At 44.2% G+C, this 19,524-nt stretch overlaps 1 protein-coding gene across 4 annotated transcripts in view; it reads left to right on the top strand.

Moving 5' to 3' along the window:
- The window catches only part of spag9b (sperm associated antigen 9b), a 36,176-nt gene extending 17,011 nt beyond the window's left edge, over nt 1-19,165 (top strand). Inside the window, exons 6-30 of one of the 4 annotated variants that reach the window (XM_079182421.1) lie at nt 1,544-1,627; nt 3,061-3,571; nt 3,695-3,788; nt 4,365-4,489; nt 5,031-5,088; nt 6,130-6,282; nt 6,408-6,465; nt 6,722-6,852; nt 8,112-8,165; nt 9,653-9,832; nt 11,009-11,138; nt 11,299-11,388; nt 11,885-12,046; nt 12,139-12,310; nt 12,415-12,624; nt 12,851-13,007; nt 13,778-13,906; nt 13,994-14,074; nt 14,184-14,251; nt 14,356-14,504; nt 14,693-14,864; nt 14,960-15,073; nt 15,517-15,699; nt 15,990-16,121; nt 16,193-19,165. In XM_079182421.1, the coding sequence (XP_079038547.1) occupies nt 1,544-1,627; nt 3,061-3,571; nt 3,695-3,788; nt 4,365-4,489; nt 5,031-5,088; nt 6,130-6,282; nt 6,408-6,465; nt 6,722-6,852; nt 8,112-8,165; nt 9,653-9,832; nt 11,009-11,138; nt 11,299-11,388; nt 11,885-12,046; nt 12,139-12,310; nt 12,415-12,624; nt 12,851-13,007; nt 13,778-13,906; nt 13,994-14,074; nt 14,184-14,251; nt 14,356-14,504; nt 14,693-14,864; nt 14,960-15,073; nt 15,517-15,699; nt 15,990-16,121; nt 16,193-16,311 (3,516 nt within the window). In that variant the 3' untranslated portion in view covers nt 16,312-19,165. Of the gene's footprint in view, nt 1-1,543; nt 1,628-3,060; nt 3,572-3,694; nt 3,789-4,364; nt 4,490-5,030; nt 5,089-6,129; nt 6,283-6,407; nt 6,466-6,721; nt 6,853-8,111; nt 8,169-9,652; nt 9,833-11,008; nt 11,139-11,298; nt 11,389-11,884; nt 12,047-12,138; nt 12,311-12,414; nt 12,625-12,850; nt 13,008-13,777; nt 13,907-13,993; nt 14,075-14,183; nt 14,252-14,355; nt 14,505-14,692; nt 14,865-14,959; nt 15,074-15,516; nt 15,700-15,989; nt 16,122-16,192 lie in introns of all 4 variants that reach the window. The other 3 variants (XM_079182420.1, XM_079182419.1, XM_079182422.1) reach the window with 3 other exon arrangements.
- Nucleotides 19,166-19,524: the final 359 nt, after the last annotated feature.

Here is a 19,524-nt window from a genome sequence, read left to right as displayed (position 1 = left end):
AGCGAGCAGAGGAAGTGGTGCCATCCGGGGGCCTGCCTTTAACCTCAGGGGAGGGTGGGAAGGACAGAGTGTCTTCACATTGTTGCTGTTGGAAACCATGCTGCAAGCAAAGGCTCCATCATGAATATTAATGAGCGCCTAATAAGTATTCATTTGCCGTTATTACGCTCGTACGGGGTCGGATGGGCATTTTACAGCTTGCTTCGTAGCTGGCAGCCAAAGTGGTTGATGAGTCCTGGAGTACAATATACGTGTCGCAGTACTTCTTACTCACACAACTTCTTCTCGGAGGCACCGGGCACCGTCGGTGCAGATATACAGCGGTGCCTTTGTGTTTGGTCCTCTGACTTGGCATTTCCCAAAGATTTACAGTAAATGATCCACTCCCCCTCACTGAGTGAAGTGGCATGTTTGTGTGTGTGAATGTTTTTGGAGGGTTGGGGGGAGAGCCAGCTATTATCAGCAGAGTAGCAGTGGAGAGAAACTTCCCACCTATTGGCTGCTCAGCTCATCTGTAGCAACAGTAAGTGGAATGAGTCCTAAGACCCAGAAACCAGGTCGGTATTGTTGCCTGAAATAACTTGTGGTTAAAACAAGCTTAATAGATTTTAATGTATTGTTCTATGACATACTTCAGTCAATAGCAACATGTGAAGCTTTTACGTGTCTTAAAAAAGGCAGTTGCTACCAAGTGGCTAAATTTACGGTGGTGGCGTGAAGTCATGTGACCGTCTAGTTCGTTTATAGCTTAACGTTTTCTTCCTATTGTATTCACGCTTTAAAATAAATAAAAGTGATGTGTATGTATCATAACCTTCTGTTTGCCACCGAGCTTAATTTCCACAATAATACAAAAGCCAAATAAAACCAAAAAAACCATTGGATTTTTGTCAAGGGAACCAGTGCGATGCCGGGTTAGCCTACAAAAAGAGATCATCTCTGCAGCACTCTATATAATGATGGCAGCATGCAGGTATAAAAAGGAAATAATCCCATCAGCGTTCAGAGAGCTGAACCAGACACAAGAAAACTAAATATATTAAAGAAAAAAAACTGCGTTATTCTGTAATATGATCTCATTCAATGTCTGTGTTGAAGGTGACCGAGGGATCCTTCCGTATGCATGCTTTGTTGATGCCCTGATTGATCCTGTTCCATCAGGCCCTGTGCTATTTATAGGACTGAAGCCGCTGGCATTAACGGATCAAAACAATGAAATCCTGCGTGCCACAAAGGGCTGCTTACAACTAATGAAATGTTTGATGAGTGCTGGCTATCCTGTTCGTTTTCATTCATACGGCCTTACTGAGCCGGTCACCTTGTGTACTAGAAGAAGCCATGAATACTACACAGATCACTCCTCTCATCTCTCTCTGAGTTCAGGCTTTGTTTTATGTTCCTGGACACATTCAGACCAGTGACTAAAGGAAAACGGTTGTTCTGTATAATATAATTAAATATGAACTGTTTAGTTTTTTGCTTGAAATAGGAAGGAATGAATCTTAGGAAATATTAATGAGCAAGGTCTTTAATATACCCTCAGTTTGAGGAACACTCCTCTCCAATCAGAGTGGAAGGGGAACGTTCGAAGGAGAATTTGCCCAATCGGGAGGCTGATCAGGACCAGGTAGACCTGCCTGTTCTCATGGAGAAACTCAAACCATTACCGAGTTTAGTGGTTGTTTTGCAGACGTTGCTGTGGTGTTGTTAAATACAGTGATGCTAACATAATGGCTATACCTCACAGCTAATAGAAACTGCATGATGCTGACCTGTTCCCGTTTTGTATTTGAGCTGGCCATAAATTGTACGTTTGTTTTGTGTTTTGTTTTTTTTGGCATGTTTTAGTAGGAAAAGCAGATGTGTAAAAAATAACCGTAAAAAGACTGCCGTCCATCAGTGGCTCATAACTTCTTATAACCGTCAGGATTTACATGCATATCTTAAAGGTAACGTGTGTAGGATTTAGGGGGATCTATTGGAAGAAATGGAATATAATATTCATAACTATCATCTATTCACCTGAAACTAATTGTTGTGATTTTGGTTATCTTACAACGAGCCCTTCATATCTCCACAGGGAACAGGTCCTCTTCACAGAGACCGTTACGCTTCTACAGTAGCCCAGAAGGGACAAACCACACTGGCTCTAACGAGAGCCGTTCACTTTTTTAAAATATATTAGCCGAAGGCCACCGTATTTGTGACGTGAGCCGCAGAGTGCAAAACGGTGACGACTCTCCGTCTTCGTTAGCGCAGTCTTGTAAAGGGAGGAGTTAGCTGAGGGGTGTTCAGTTGGTTGCAATCTGCAACCTCACCGCTAGATGCCACTAGATCCCACACACTGGCCCTCTAAGGCCATTATGACACTTCATCAGTTTTGATTGTGGTTGTCCATTAGCAGAATGGATGTGAGTTGTGTCCCGGTTGCATGGTGTGGTTTGGTTAGTGTTTGTGTTGGTTTGAGCTGCATGGTAAGCTGCTCACTGTTTGACACAGTTGGTTTTAACATCTTTTATTTTTGACTTAGTTCTATTTAAAGAGAAGAAATGTACATTTATGTGTTAATGCATTTTCCTGAAAGATTCCTCAAAGTTTGAAGTCATTGTCCACTTAATAGCTTATTTCATGAGCCTACAATTGAATTTTCGCGGTTGTCTTCATGCGATGTAAGTATGGAACTTCAGTCATATCTGAAAGCTCTGGAAAAAGCTGGTACGAAATCAATGTCAACTTTGATGCTGATTTCTTTAAAGTCTTTAACTTGTTTAGTCTTCTTTGGCTTGATCTCACTTTTGTGTTATTGTGTTTGGTCTTCATAAACACAAGGGATGGGTCAGGATGTTTGAAGTTTCTAATCGTTCAATTATAAACACTCACATACTTTATGTGACTAACGCCTCTATGCAGCTGGGAGGGGATTCATTTACAGCTTAAAATGCGGCGGGTTGATATTAATAAGCAAATAAACACGTATTGTTGACTTAATGAAGATCATAGTTTTGTCTTTTGTTTTCCCCTGGCTCTCTTCTTCTCCACTTCCTCTTCCTCCACCTTAAGGATGAATTGTCCGGTTTCAACCGCGGAGGCTCCAAGTCCAGTACTCCAACCAACCAGGGAAGTGCCTCTAAAAGTGGGACTCCTGTGTCCTCACAAGGTGGACGCTCCAAGTCCAGTACTCCAACCAACCAGGGAAGTGTCTCTAAAAGTGGAACTCCTGTGTCCTCACAAGGTGGAGGCTCCAAGTCCAACGCCTCCACGTCCTCTCAGGGTGGTACCTCTGAATCCAACACCCCCACGTCTACACACAGTGCTAACTCTCAGTCCTCCACGCCGCTATCGCCTCGCGATGGAGCGTCCACAGGAATGAGTCCGGTGTCCAGCCTGGGTGGAGGGTCTGCCTCCGTCACGCCCCTGTCCACTGCTGCCTCCGATGTTGCCACGGAGTCTGCGGAACGGGAAGTCTCAGACGGGCTCAACAAGAACCTGGACTTGAGCAGGGGAAAGCCGGAGAACAGTAAAAACATCGCGGCAGTGCAAGAGGGACAGCAGAGTCCGCATGGACGTGATGGTCAGGACTCTGCCTTTAAAACACATTTATCATGTTCACACATTTTAACATCAACATCTCCCTGTTTGAGTGTACTAGCTCGCTCATTCTTCTTCTTTTTCAAATCACTGCTGGTTGTATTAGATGGAGCAGACAGCCAGGAGAAGTCTGAGGTGCAGGCCATCATAGAGTCCACCCCTGAGCTGGATATGGACCTCGATGGCTTCAGAGGAGCAAGGTACAGGACTCGTGATTAGACGTTTTGTCATCGTCTAACTATAAAGCGAGGAATCTCTCTCTGTGTCCTTCTCATATCTCGAGAACCGTTCCATCCGATCTGCTCAGCACTTCACATAGAGTCCACAGCGAGCCTCTACAGGCCTACTCTTCTTCGTATATCTTCATATTTACTGTAAAATGTTAAAGAATAAGGCTGGCATAGCTCTATATGCTTCTGTGTCTGAGAGACCCCCGTTTACCTCCTATTTAAACAATATCATGCCCCCCCCCCCCCCCCCCCCCCCCCCCTCTCTCTATCACCGGCTCATTATTGTGTTCTTCATAGTTTGTGGACAGCAGTGGAGCTCTATGTCACAGAGGAATAAACATATTCAGAATGACATCCCAAACTAATGTTACACATTATATTTCCAGTTGGAATTGTACCAAATTGTTAACAAGTTGTTTTAAAAGTGGTGTTCACATTTAATATGATGGCAATATTTTCCTTATTAGCCATATTGCAATATCATTCCCCCTTCCTCCCGATGATCCTCATTTCCTCCCCTTCTTGTTTCACATCTCCTCCGCCCAGCACGCCAACTAAAGGTGGCATAGAGAATCTGGCCTTCGACCGCAACACCGACTCTCTGTTTGCGGAGCTGTCGTCCGCGGGCAACGACCTGATCGGAGACATGGACGATGGAGCCGACATGCTGGGTAAGAAACCTCCCTGACTTGATGTTTTAATGTTACCAACGTCTCCACTTGTACAAACCGTTATAATCTCTGAATCGTCTTCTCCTTTGGCTGCCGGGGCTTCTTTCATCCTTACAGATGACTTTTCTGGTGTGTATCAATAGATTCCCCGAAGATCTCGTTACCAGCTCCTTATTCTCATCATATGTGTCCTTGATTCTGTGTTCGGTTCCCTCTGTGACTTTCTGATGGATGTGCAGAATAGTGAATAGTGCTCCTGTGTTGTTAAGGGCAGTACCACCATAGACTAGAGATTCAGTTCAAATGAGACTATTTAACTTGCTTGCAGTCTCATAAACCTCTTCCTGATTTGTTGCATGACCCTCAGACTACAACTTTCTAGGTAAGACTGAGAACAATATGTCACTGAGTAGGATAGACATAAGAACCACTTCTTTTATTGATGAGATCTTTCCATAACATGTTTTATTTTCTCCTTTTATGACGGAGCACACGATGAGATGAAACAGTCTGTATTGACATTACGGGTGATTATTTTCAGGTATGGGTCGGGAAGTCGAACATCTCATCCATGAGAACGCCCAGCTGCTGGAGACCAAGTTAGTGATCAGTAGAACTTTCTTCTTTCTTCTTTTTTAAAGCCATCTTTGACTCACGTGCCCCATTAAAAATACTTAATGAAAAATAACTTTTAACACTGAAGTAACTCCTTTACCTTTGCAGACATTAGTGGGTCATGTTACATCCCTATTTCTTCTGTATATGCTTGTTGCCATCGTTTCTTGCTCATGCACTTTGTGTTTGGCACAAAGCACTCACCGCCTTTTTTATTCAGCCTTTATTTAACCAAGCTAGTCCCATTGAGATCAAGGATCTCTTTTACATGGGAGACCTGGTCAAGAATAACAGCAACACAGAGTTTAACATCAAAAATAACACATACATTTGATTAACATTAAAAATGAAATAATAATAATAAAACATTTGCAAATACTTTTATTAAATCAAATCTAAATCACGCGGCAGCAACTCAATGCATTATGTAGACATAGTCCAGAGCATCTGCTGAAGTTGAAACCAAGCATCAGAATGAGGAAGACTTAAGTGACTTTGAAAGTAACGTGGTTGTTGCTCCCAGACCGGCTGGTTTGAGTATTTCAGAAACGCACAGCTCATTGCTTTTACTTTCATACACTGACTTTTGCCATGCAAGGTGCCAACCTGCTCATCAGGAGCAGTGCGGGTCAGTGCGGGTCAGTGTGGGTTAGCGTCTCGCTCACAGGAACACTGGAGGAGCCGGGGAATCAAACCAGGAAGCTTCTAAAATACTAGACGACCGCTCTACCTCCTGAGGCGTGATTTGAAATCAATGCACATCATACCGCCAATTGGCATGTTTAATGGTAACAAATGCTGTTCATTGGCATTGAACCGAACATGACCCACCTCTGTATCAGTGTTTGTAACCGTGATTAAGTCCTTTTCCAGGAGGTGCTGCCGGGTGTTGGTCTGCGTCTCGCTGCACTTTATTCTAAAGATTGATATTGGTCTCAATGCAATGTTGAGAAACAGGGCAGTGCTGCCACCCTGTGTTTAGTGACGGTATCACATTTAGAACGTACATGTGTATTTGTTTCCAGAAATGCTTTGAACGTGGTGAAAAATGACCTCATAGGACAAATAGATGAGCTGTCCTGTGAGAAGGAGGCCCTGCGAGGTGAGCTGGATGCCGTCACTCAGGCCAAGTCCAAACTGGAGGACAAGAACAAAGACTTAGAAGATGAACTGAAGAAGTGAGTTGTTTTGGCTTCAAAACACATAAATACATGTCCGTATATATACGTGTCCACATATTGCATTTGAGTCTACTGTTTAAATGTGGTGGCGAAAGACTTAGGATTTGTGTGCTCGCTTGCAGGATTCGAGCAGAGCTTGAGGACGCCAAACAGAATGTCAAGAATGACAACGAGGATGATGTGAGTCCTTGATTTGTTTTGATCTGAGAGTGACACACCTGTATGGATTAGTGGCGAGGAGAAGTTCGTAGAACCTGTTTGTAAGCATCTCTAAATATGAATATTTCAGTGCCAATGAAGCTTAGTGGTCCCTTTTTTAAATAGCTCCGTAGCCCTCATATTGATCATCTGAATTTAAATAAAATGGGCATGTGTCGTACGTATTAAGTGCATTGGATAGTGGTTTGGTGTTCTCATGCTGGTGTTGTGCCTGCAGAGCGATGTGCCCACAGCACAGAGGAAGCGCTTCACCAGGGTGGAGATGGCCAGGGTCCTGATGGAGAGGAACCAGTACAAGGAGAGGCTGATGGAGCTGCAGGAGGCCGTCAGATGGACAGAGATGATCCGGTAAGACACAAGTACTCTAGGGCTGAACAAATGGACGGACATATCTAGTTTCAGTTTTTCCGATTTGTGGGCTCCATGGCATTAAAGAAGATTAGATTGCACCAGTTCTAATGACTTTGTATCTGTTGTTTCTACATCTAGGTCTATTCAGCTAGAGAGAAACGTCAATGTAACTCGTTTTCTACCGAAGAAATAATCAATTTAGCTCACATTTATTACATTAGTGGTATGCTGGACATTATTCAATAGTGTTCTCGTATAATGATGACATTCAAAAGTGGACTTGTATACAGTGGTGGAGGAAGAAGTACTACTAAAAATACAATACTCCAAAAGTACTCCATTACAAATACAAGGCTTGAATTTAAATGATTACGAAAGCAAAGTATTGGCATCAACCTGTACTCAAAGTATCAAAAGTATCAAAAATAGAAGTACTCACGATGCAGAATGTCTCATTGTATTGTAAGAGCATTTTAATGTTGTAGTTTGTCATTTTGGAGCCAATTTTAGATTGATATACTACTAGGTAGATTAGTAGTACAGTACTGCATCATATTAGATAAACATATATGATTTTGTTTAAATGTTAAAAGCAACCAGTAACTAAAGCTGTCATAAATGTACATGAGTAAAAGTACAATATTTTCCTCAGAAATGCAGTATAAGTGGGAGGTAAAAGTATTTCAAAATTCTATTCACAGTACTTAGTAAATGTACTTAATTACGTTCCACCACTGGTTATATAGTCGCTGCACACTGTCATGGTAGTAAAGACAAAGTCAGACACTTTTTGATATCTAACTGATAGCATCTAATTGAGTTTTGAGTTCACGCTTCACAGTTTTAAGGTAGTAAGCCTAAACGAGGTGGTCTCGGTTTAATTGGTGGATTCTGATAACTGACGCGAGGCGAACACCTGAACGGCCTATGCAGTAGAAGACTTGTCTTAAGTCTTTTCATGGACAGTAAAAAGACAAACATCAAAAATAAAACAGAGATGATTCTTCCCCCACAAAACCATCTTTGGCCAAGTGTAAGTAGTAGATTACTACTAGTGCACAGAGCATATTACCCGGACAAAGCCGAGATTTAGCTTTTGTGTTGCCAGAAAACTGCACTCTTTGAAATAGAAACAATGAATCATTCAGTCCTAATATTAAATCTGTGTCATCCTACACTGCTATGATTTGATGATTTGATTATGAAGTATCGCTGCAAATCATTCGGTTTGATTCAAAGTGAATTGTCTCTCTCAGGGCGTCAAAGGAGAACCCAGCTCTTCCAGAGAAGAAGAAATCCAGCCTCTGGCAGTTGTAAGCTCCTCTCTTCTTTTCACTTGAGCTCTCAAATACCAACCACAGTGCGACTGCTGTGTTATTGATGCGTTTCATTTTGCCTCTCTTTTGTATTCCATGTTGTGGGGTTGTTTTCCCTCCAGGATGTAGGTAAATCTTTGACATGTTAACGGTGTCTTATCTTAACTGGCTTCCGATTGTTTTCCTCTTGAAAACAAACTTAACAGAGGAGAGCCAGCCATGAAAGGGTGGCCCTGATCTCAGATCTGAGCTGCTGTACTGTCACGATTGCCTTTAATTCTTTATTAAAAGTTAAAGGGTCATTTACACTATCTATGTTTTTGTGTCTACGGGACTAATGGGGACAACGGAACACTTCAGATGGCAGCCACTAAAAGGGCTGGAATGTAATCGGGCAATTCTGCATCATCAATGTACGTCCACTAAAAGAGCTTGTTTTTACCACTGACGGTCTCAGATTATTAACGTGTCTGACGACATTATGGGAAGAACCCCACAGAGAAATACAACATGGACGCACATTGAGAGTGAGGACACTCCGGTCCGTTTAGCGGCGGCAGCGCTCTCACTCAATACTGAACGAATTTCACAAATTGTTCCCGTCAGTCATTTGGAAACAAAAACATGAAAAATAGGATCTGGGTGAAAAAATACCAAAGTAATCGTTTTCTGTTGTAAACATCAAGCCATGACAGAAGCTTTTGAGAGAACTGAGATTGGAAAAATGCACCTAGAGCAACCAAATTTGAAAGACTAAATCTCTGTGATGTGACGCCGGCTCTCCTTCGTTGAGTTTCATAAGGAATGGGTTTGGTTTGGTTTGAAGGAAGACATTGTTCGGGTCAGGTTCTTGGCAACGGGGTTTGGGACAAACTGATAAATCCACTATCTCTCCTGCCCTGTTTCTGTTTGTCCCTCTATATTCTTCCTTATTTTGTGACGTCTGTGTGCAGGAGGTGTGTTGGGGGGGGGGGCAGGAATATGGGTGGAAGATAAGATAAGATAAGATAATCCTTTATTAGTCCCACAGCAGGGTAATTTACAGCAAATACACTCACTTACCAGAGCCTTTTTCTTATACTTAAGTTACAGACTTGAAGTCTCTACTATAAGCGTATTTATTTGAAACATGCTTAGCAGCTCTTGCTGTATACAAACTGACAAATATAATGAGATAAATAGCGTGAGCTGTCACTGTAGAGTTAGGGGGAAATGAAAAGTGTCATTGTCCAGTTTTGCCCTGTGTTGTTGACTAACGTCCCAGTCGGTGCACAGTATTAACCCTGCACTCAAGCGTGCTTTGCTGTTTAGGAGACATGTAATCAATGTCTGCTACCCTATGAACTCTGGCATGGTGTGTTGGCGGTTTTTCCACTGTTGCTGCTGGGGCTACTGCTTGTGTCCATCCCTCTATATGTTTGTCTGTGTGCTTCTTTCTTTTTTTTCCCCCTCTCCCCACTTCCCCACCCTTACACTTCCAGTTTCAGCCGTTTGTTCAGCTCGTCGGGCGGTGCGCCCAAGAAGCAGGTGATGGAGGCCCCGGTGAACCTCAAGTACAACGCACCCACCTCTCAGATTCAGCCGTCCATCAAGAAGAGGAGCAGCACCCTGCAGCAGCTGCCCAGTGACAAGAGCAAAGCCTTCGATTTCCTCAATGAGGAGTAAGTCAGTCGGGGGGGGGTTAAAGTGTTTTGAAGTGGCGATGTATGAGGTACTTATCCATAGTCTGCATTACATGCAGTCGATGGCGGTCATGTGATCCTGTTACCTGTGTATGCTGAGGCACCATTGATCACTTTTGGTGCATTGACTCAAAAGCAACACGTGGGGAAAAAAACACGCCACTCATCAACTATCTCGGGCATCACACCTCTTAAAAGGGATGTTAAGATTTGAGTTACAATTAAAATCAATAGAAATGAGTTCCCCACGTGGGTCCATGCAGCCCTGATGATGCAACTCACTCCGGTCAACCAGACGTGTTTAATTGGCGCGACTTACAGAAATGTCTCCAACAACAGTGACGCTATCAGGGTGCATTGGTTTGGTGGACTTTGTCTATTAGGTGCCTTTCATTGCTACAGTGTGTTCGGTGTGAGAAGATGATTAAAATCAAACACGAATTTGAATTGAGCATGATAAAAATAATAATCATTTTGATTGCACATTTCGTCAAACTGGTCACAGTAACTATCTCAGGGTGCTTTCACACCTGTAGTTGGGTTCATTTGGACCGGATCAGGTGGAGAGAAACGATATAATGCTGTACTGTGGATTGGCTGACACACACATTTTAATGGACATAATAAACTGACAAAGTAGAGATTCATGTCGGATTCAAGCACGGCAGTTTTAACTGCTTTTTAAATATTAATCGTTGATCATCCCAGCGCTGACGTGCATTCATGTAGATTTGCTTAAATGTAATTATGTCATATACATGGCCTTATTCAGAGCAATTATAAGATGGCTTCCTGAACAGACTTGGCAGATGGATTTATTAGTAGTTTAGCTTTTCAAATCATGCTGACATCACATATCTGCTGTCATAAAATCCTGTGGTTGGTTGGTTTGCTCTCAACCACAAATGAACTGCACCAGAGTCCGCTTGGAAGCCGACTCGGTTCGGTTGTTTGTTGAGCTCCGGGGTTCCATTGACGGCTTTCACACCAGCCCAAAGGAACCGTACTAACAGGTCGATCGGACCGGAGTTCTTTTTGACCGAACCAAAGGGCTTGGGTGTGAAAGCACCCTCTATGCCGTTTTATTTTTTGCGGGAAACCCAACTGTCCAAAAAATAGCCATCTCTGTCAGTGAGCCTCTGTTCTGTCCCACAGAGCGGCCACCGATAACGTGGTGTCCAGGCGGGAGCAGAAGAGGGTCCAGTACCAGCAGGTCAAAGCCCACGTTCAGAAGGAGGACGGCAGAGTGCAGGCTTACGGCTGGAGTCTGCCGAAGAAATACAAAGTAAGGAGACGAGCGCAGATGCCGTGGCAGTAGCCCTTCTTGTCTCCTGTTGTCACTACTACAGTGTGTCTGTTCTTCTTCAGGTGACGGTAGAACTGTTGTGATGTTGACTGTAATAGAAAGGAGCTGTAATGCAGTGGTGCTGTTTGTTGTCTTTCAGTCCAACGGTGGTCAGACGGAGAGTAAGGTGAAGAATCTACCTGTTCCCGTCTTCCTCAGACCACTGGATGAGAAAGATGCTTCTGTGAAGGTATTGTTACTGGATAATAACTAATAACATACAAAATGTCTTGTCAGCTTTTGTCTTCAACATTTATGGGACAGCGTGTAGCATTCAGGGGGATCTATAGGCAGAAATGGAATATAATATAAACTTGTTTTCTTTAGTGTATAATCACCTGAAACTAAGAATCGCTGTGTTTTTGTTACCTTACAATGAGACCAGGTCTCTTCACGGAGTTGAGCCGCCATGTTTCTACGGTAGCCCAGAACGGACAAACCAAACGCTGGCTCTAGATCGGACCGCTCGCTTGTTTTGCACCGTAGTCCTTCTACACGCTTGGCACATGGGAGAAGTTTCAGTTAGTTGCAACCTGCAATCTCAAAAAACAAAGGGGACAGTTCACCCCAAGATCAAATCCTCTTATCTGCTGTCCTATTTATCAGTCCTAGTTTTAGCTCTGGTGTATTCTGTCGATGCAGTGATACATCTCCTGCGTGTCTCATTGTATCTGTCTGTGCTCCAGCTGTGGTGTGCTGCTGGTGTGAACCTCTCTGGAGGTAAAACCAGAGACGGAGGTTCCATCGTTGGGGCCAGCGTGTTTTACAGTGACGTGCCTGGACCAGAGAGCCCTAAGAAGAAAATAGGATCTCAGAGCAGCCTGGATAAACTGGATCAAGACCTCAATGTACACACACACAAGGACACATGGTGATGAAGCTAACCCTATAATGAAATGCTAGATAATTCTCATCACACTTCTTTTGTTCATGGTTTCAGGAGCAGCAGAAGGAGTTGCGGCAGCACGACGAGTTGTCGTCGCTAGTTTGGATCTGCACCAGCACCGAGTCCACCACCAAAGCTGTGGTCATCGACGCCAACCAGGCTGGAAACATGCTGGAGAGCTTCTTCGTGTGTAACTCCCACGTCCTCTGCATCGCCAGTGTTCCAGGTCAGCGGACGAGTGCATGTGCATCTGACGGCTGCGGCAAGAGAGAGATTTTATTACTAGCGTCTTATTCATGATTTATGCGTATGTGTGTGTTTTTTATTTAGGTGCAAGAGAGACGGACTACCCAGCTGGTGAGGAAGTCGCTCCGAACGCCGAGACGGGACCGGCGGGTGACGCCGGCTCGCCGTCGACCGATAGCAGCTCTGCGTGTGACGATGGCGTGCTGGGAGGCATCACCGTTGTGGGCTGTGAAGCAGAGGGAGCAGCAGCCATTCCTCAGACAGCAGGCAGTCCAGGAGAAGAAGGAGAAAGTGGTCAGAGATGTTTACTGTTCCATACCTTTTTTCCCTGACATTAGCATGTGTTCTCTGTGATCAGGACCAGTATTTATCTATTTATCTCAAAACGATATTTATTCATGTTTTAAACAATAGATGTACATAATATAAAGTAGATCATTTGATTCAGCTCTATGACAGCATAAATGTTACTTCCACATAATGGCCTGCCCGGTTTACTAAGAGATGATCCTCTCTACAGAATCCCGACCAGCAGAGGAAGCCACCGAGGCGACGGAGGCCAGTGCAGGGCCTGCAGACCAAAGAGAGAGCCTGAGGGGAGCCTACACCGAACACGTCTTCACTGATCCACTGGGAGCTCAACAGACAGCAGAGGCTCCAGCCAACTACTCTCAGAGGTAACAACGGGAGGCCCAATGTCGTTACGATTCAGACTGTCCAATAAAAACGTGCAATTTCATCAGCACAACCATAAACAAAACCCCACTGAGCAACAACATCAGAGCACTGTACAAACAAAAAAATTATTATTGCAAAGCATTAAACCTTTGAGTCAAAATCCCTTTGCTACATCGCTGGATGGCTCTGTGGGCTTTGCCCCTGGCTTCCACCGATCCTCTAGAAAATGGGCTGTTACATTGTATCAGACATAGAAATGGTGGGAAACACAATTATACATCCATACTGTCCAATGTCGATTAAACTGACTTCCTTTTTTATCATTTGGTTACTGTCTGTGTATCACGGAAGCCCGAGAGGAAAGTCAGGAAATATATTCTAGCGATCCATTTCCTAAGTGATCTAAATCATTTTCTCTCCTGTTTGTGACATAACAAGGATAATCTTCCCAATTTGCTTAAGATAAATTGTATCTGTGAAACAGGTGTGGGGAAAGTTTTTTTTAAGTTACTTTAAAAAAAAGGTTTTGTCAAATGAATTCCCTCACCTGTTTCACAAATATTTCTTTTGGCATAAACACAGAAGAGAAAACAAGACACCAGAATCATTTTTTCTCACCTGCCTCTCGGGGCTCACGTAATGTTTTGCGACGTCGGATGAGAAATGATTCACGTCTAGGCGTTGCACATCTGGCACATATACTTTGTTAGCGAGCACGACCGTTCAAACGCAGCCTCTGTAATGAATCCGCGCTGTCTCTGATGACCAGGGAGAGTGATCTGTTGAAAGACGGCGTGAGTTCAAACCCCGACGCGGAGGAGCAGGACCTGATGAGAGAAGAGGCCCAGAAGATGAGCAGCGTCCTGCCCACCATGTGGCTGGGGGCGCAGAACGGATGGTGAGTGTCAACGTCGGAGTTGCCCCGGCCGCACTGCAGCGCAAGTCAAGACAAACTGATGATGGAGAAAACTTTCTCTGATTCCAGCGTGTACGTCCACTCCTCCGTGGCCCAGTGGAAGAAGTGTCTCCATTCGATCAAGCTGAAGGACTCTGTGCTGGGCATAGTGTAAGTACGCTGGATCAGACGGTGGACGTTGTACCGCTTCACTCTCATGCTGCTACTTTTTTTTTTCTTTCAAGCTGTGTTTCGGAAGCATTTGTTTCTCTTCCCACAGGCACGTGAAAGGCCGTGTACTGGTGGGTCTCTCTGATGGCACTTTAGCCATTTTCCACAGAGGAGTAGGTAAGGGAACACGAGTCCTTCTAAAACAAACAAGTGATGTCAACCTGACGTGTCATTTATCTGTAAATATAACCGTGCATCTTGACGTCCTTCGTGTGTGGCAGACGGACAGTGGGATCTGACCAACTACCATCTGTTAGACCTGGGGAGGCCGCACCACGCCATCCGCTGCATGACCATAGTACACGACAAGGTGTGGTGTGGCTACAGGAACAAGATCTATGTGGTGCAGCCCAAAGCCATGAAGATAGAGGTATGACAAGTCTTAACCCGCAGGCTTTTATTTGTATATTATATTATTTAGAGTTCTGCACACACGCTGCAGTCAACTGAAAGCATGTCACACTACAGCATCTCAAAACAACAAATGATCTGCCTTACTGGTTCGTTGATCAGCTTCACTCTAAAGTTGCTCCCTGCGTATCTGGTTCCCCTTTGCAGAAGTCGTTTGACGCCCACCCTCGTAAGGACAGCCAGGTCCGTCAGCTGGCCTGGGACGGCGACGGCATCTGGGTGTCCATCAGACTGGACTCCACTCTCAGGCTGTTCCACGCTCACACCTTCCAGCATCTTCAGGACGTCGACATCGAGCCCTACGTCAGCAAGATGCTGGGTCAGTTCAGCGCTTTCTTTGCAACCACAGACTCTCATCAGGCGCAGACGGACTTTGGTGAATCAGCTCAGATTTGTCTTTTTTTTTTTACGCAGGTACGGGTAAACTAGGTTTCTCATTTGTGAGGATCACGGCGCTCATGGTGTCAAGTAACCGCCTGTGGATCGGCACTGGAAACGGAGTCATCATCTCCATCCCTTTAACAGAGAGTGAGTTTGTCTTTTTCTTTTTTATTACGAGGATAAACTTCTATATGGACACACACATTCACACAGTTTCTCTTGTTGCTGCCTATTTATTTGCAGTCCCTCATCACCACTATCACTCCACATTTTGCAGTAATTCAAATGTTTGAAAGTACTTAAAGGGATAGTTCAGATTGTTTGAAGTGGGGTTTGTAGAAGTATCGAAACGGGAGCAAAGCAATGTACTGCTGTGGACAGCGGCAAAACCTATTGTAGACACCTAAAAGAAAGGCCTGTTTTAGTGTACGCTATATCTAGAACAGTTTCCCCACTTTACTTTGCAGACCAGCAACTCCCGTGTTCACTAAAGTAGTGCGTATTGAACATTGTCCTGAAGGTGGATTTCACAGCGTTTTTCTCTCTCTCTCTCTCCCTCTCTCCCTCTCCCTCCCCCGCCGCTCCGTTAGCAGCGAACAAGGTAACCAAGGCAGCGGCGAGCAACCATCCAGGAAGCGTGGTTCGTGTCTATGGTGACGACAGCAGTGACAAAGTGACGGCCGGGACGTTTGTTCCGTACTGCTCCATGGCTCAGGCTCAGCTCTGTTTCCACGGTCACAGAGACGCCGTCAAGTTCTTCACCGCCGTCCCAGGTAAACAAACCCGGCCGTATCTTCATATCCCCGTGGTGTTCATTACCTCTGCTGTCAAACATTTTAAGACCTCCCAAATATATCCTTTTGTACACTTGTAGAATGTGATGTGATGACACCATGTGAGATTATCTTCTCATGTTATTAAATGCAGATTTAAAAAACTAGTGAATCAGAGAGCTGCGGTCTCATTAAGAACACAGTTTACAGATAAGATAAAGTCTGTCGCAGATAAACACAATCTGGACTCGTTTTGGTGTTATTTACAGTTTGTGGCTCTGTGCTCTCAGGTCACGCAGTTCCATCTGCGTCCTGTGGAGCCGAGGCAGCAGGTGACAAGACGACAGATGCCGCGGCTCAGGAAGGAACCAAGTCCGTGCTGGTGATGAGCGGAGGAGAAGGCTACATCGACTTCAGGATGGGTGAGTCTTGCTACATGTAGTGGATAAAACCGTCCAGAGACACGCGTGACCGTCTCTCTGTATGTCTTCAGGTGACGAGGATGGCGAGGCGGAGGACGGCGAGCAGCCCCCCGTCAAGCTGCAGCCCTTCCTGGCTAAAGCCGAGCGCAGCCACCTCATCGTCTGGCAGGTCCTCGCCAGCGATGACTGAACTCTGACCTCGGGGAGCCCCTCGAGACCCGATTTGCCTTTTCTCTCAAACGGGCCGCCGTGGATGGAGGAGTTCAGGTCGACTCCCCTCTACAGACGGAGTTTAATCAGCACTTTGTTTCTTCCTGAACGATAACAAGCAGAAACTGAGAGCAGGACTAGAGCAGTGCAAACAGATTCACACAAATGGCGTGTTATTGTTTTATTATTGGTTGTTTTTCTCATTTGTTCCTTTGAAAAAAATATATATATTTTCTGAATTTGAATCTGTTATAATGCCTCTTCTCTATCTTCTAATATCCTTTTGAGGTAAAGCTGTTGGATACAGAACCGTTTGTTCCATTTCTTCAGCAAATCCAATGAATTTTCCTCCTGACATTTCTGGGTTCCCTTCACTCAGTTCACTTGTTGTGTTCATGTCGGAGTCGACATGAAGCTAAGACAGTCGGTCAAACAGAATAATCACCTGTGAGCTCCCCTGTTGCCCTCTAATAATGTAAGACTGGTGCAATCTAGCAAATCATGAGCGCCTCTTGATGAATCCCAAATTCTGTTTCATGTTGTTGTTGTTGTTTTTTGGGGATTTTTCATCCTTTGAGAACTTGGCTTTTGATTATATGCAACACAAATTGAATCGATTGCCAGTTGTCTCCTGGTCAGGACTTGTTGAAGTCAAATGCAATATATCAGCTTCATCTGGTCAGCACGGCCCCGCATTGATCTTAACATTCAAGATGCAAGTTTCTGCCTCTCATGCGAGCTTCACCATTTACATTCCAGTCACAGAGCAAAGCATCCGATATTCAGAAAGATACATGTTCTGCAATGTTCTTGTGAAACCCAGAGGGTTGCCTAATAACACTTACCTCTGTGCTGATGATATTCCCCACAAATATTCCCTCTGCTACATGATAGAAGAAAGACGTTTCACCATCAGAACAGCAGTAAGTGTTGCTAAACACGTGGTTCACCGTCGCCATGTTGAGAGCCATTGAGAGGCAATCGAAATGCTACCAACCTCGTATTTGGCGCCTTTACCTTTCTAGATCCACTGACTTTACATCGAGCGTCATCATCAAGTCAAAAATATTATTGTGTCCAATACTGTCGTTTATGACCCAATCGCTGCAAAGCTAATGCCAACCCCATCAGCCTCTGCTGTGCTTTGTGTTTAGTGCTAATTAGCATATGTTAGCATGCTAAACTCAGACGGTTAACATTACCGTGGTCGGTGTGAGCACATCAGCATGCTGACCTCAGCACGCGGCTCAGAGCACCACTGAGATGCTAACGCGTCTGTCATTATTTTTCAGAATATCAGCTCTGTGACTTGAATGTATTGATAACTCATTAGAGGCACAAACTGGAGCCGAAGCAACTCCATGACTGACAGAATCCCATTCACGAAACCCTTAATTATGAAATGAAGAGCAGCAGCGGCACCACCACACGCCGTAAATCTGCCCGTCCTTGACGTCGGTTTTGGTTGCGAGGCTGAACGATTTGTCGACCGCAGACTTGTATTTAATCCAATATATCACGAGGATGCTGTCGGTCCTCTGCTCTCAATCTGAAAACTAGCTTGTAGACACTTTAAAACAAGGTATCAAGGCTTGAAAAGACTTGATTTACTCTGCTTTTCTAGTGTGACAAAGTATTTATTTTTCCTTGAAAGAATGTTGCTGCGCTTGCTACCAAAGTATAAAGAATTAAGGACGGCTAGTTTTTCCACATGCTGAAACAATACTAGCGTCTCGCCTAATGTAGAGCAGCATGTTTGAGTCTGCTGCCTCCGTGCAGATGAAATGCACGCCTTTTGTAACAGAAATCCCGGTGTATAGATAAGATATATTTTTAGACTTTCATATTTGGGGAATTGACGTATTTTCAGGGTGTGAGAGAAGAGATTGTGCTGGACCCGTCATTATGAGAGGATAAAAATGCCCCCCCCCCCCCTATTAATCCTTATCTTGACATTGAGAGGTCAGAATTCTAACATCGACACTTTTGGTTTTGCGGCGCTGCTTTAAGCAGAATATGTTACCTGAAGTTGTCCTGTTTATGTTTATCCTGATGGCAAACTGATGTTTTAAGTCTATTTTTATGGACTTTTTTTTATGTTTGTCTTTTTAAACTGTACTCTCTGAGTACAGTGCACAAGATGTTCATTTGAGTGTAAAATGAGACTGTAATTCTGGCCTCTGTGTACCAGTACACTGCACTGGTATGCGCTCTGTTTTGTCCCCCTTTGTTTTGAACGGTAACCGAGGATGTCTGTCCTTAGCCTTAGTGTGTGTGTGTGTGTGTGTGTGTGTCTGTGTGTCTGTGTGTGTGTCTGTCTCCTCTCCAAGAGAGGAGTGAAACGTTATTGCAGTTTAGCCATTTCAGTATTTATTTACAATGATTGAGCCTTTGCAATTCAGAATGTATCTTTGTACATTGAATATGAATATATATGATTATATATGTATGGAACATGAAATGTGCTTGGGTTTGTTGTTTTGAAATGATATGAATTTGTGTTGTGGGGGGGCCTTACTCAGCTATGCACTGTGGGGGGGGCTTCAGGACGTTTTTATTTAAAGTAGAAAGCCTGCAGCCTGTCCACAGACCCTGACACAATCAGTTTTCGGCTAACGCAGGACAAAGTGAAGTCAATGATCGATCGCCCCACTACGTGATGGAGCGTCTCGCCCTCCTCCACAGGTCTGTCCGCCCTCTCCTCTGCATACGCGTGTCTTTAACTTGGCAGGGACTTTCTCTCTTCCAAGTTAGCGGTGCACACACACATACCATCTCGTACTTCTGCGGCCTTACGCATTTCTAACAGTCAAATAAAAGCAACCTTTGTGGGCGAGCTTCGTCTGCTTGTAATGTTTCATTTGTCTGCATCAATGATATACAGCTAGTCTTGAGGTTTAAAGCTGAAGCTTTATAGAAGTTTGTCTTTGACTTAAACCTCGCAGCACCACAGTGAACTCACCAGTAAAACAATCAAACCAACCAGAGGCAAAAACACTAAACCAGCGTAATTATCTGTTCCATAGGTTAAAACCCCCCTTTTTCAAGTAAAGTAAGTAAAACCTTTATCCGTGGCTCAGCCTCATAATATGCCGCATTTATATCTCTGTTCAAATGTCCATTCACTACAAAATAACAGAAAAGAAACACCCACTAATCTATTTAAATGCAAGAGGATCACACATCCAATCTG

This window comes from Pholis gunnellus, assembly GCF_910591455.1.
Source record: "Pholis gunnellus genome assembly, chromosome: 21".
Lineage (NCBI taxonomy): Eukaryota > Metazoa > Chordata > Actinopteri > Perciformes > Pholidae > Pholis > Pholis gunnellus.
Note: the sequence above shows the minus strand (reverse complement) of the source record. Positions and strands in the feature narration are given on the sequence as shown.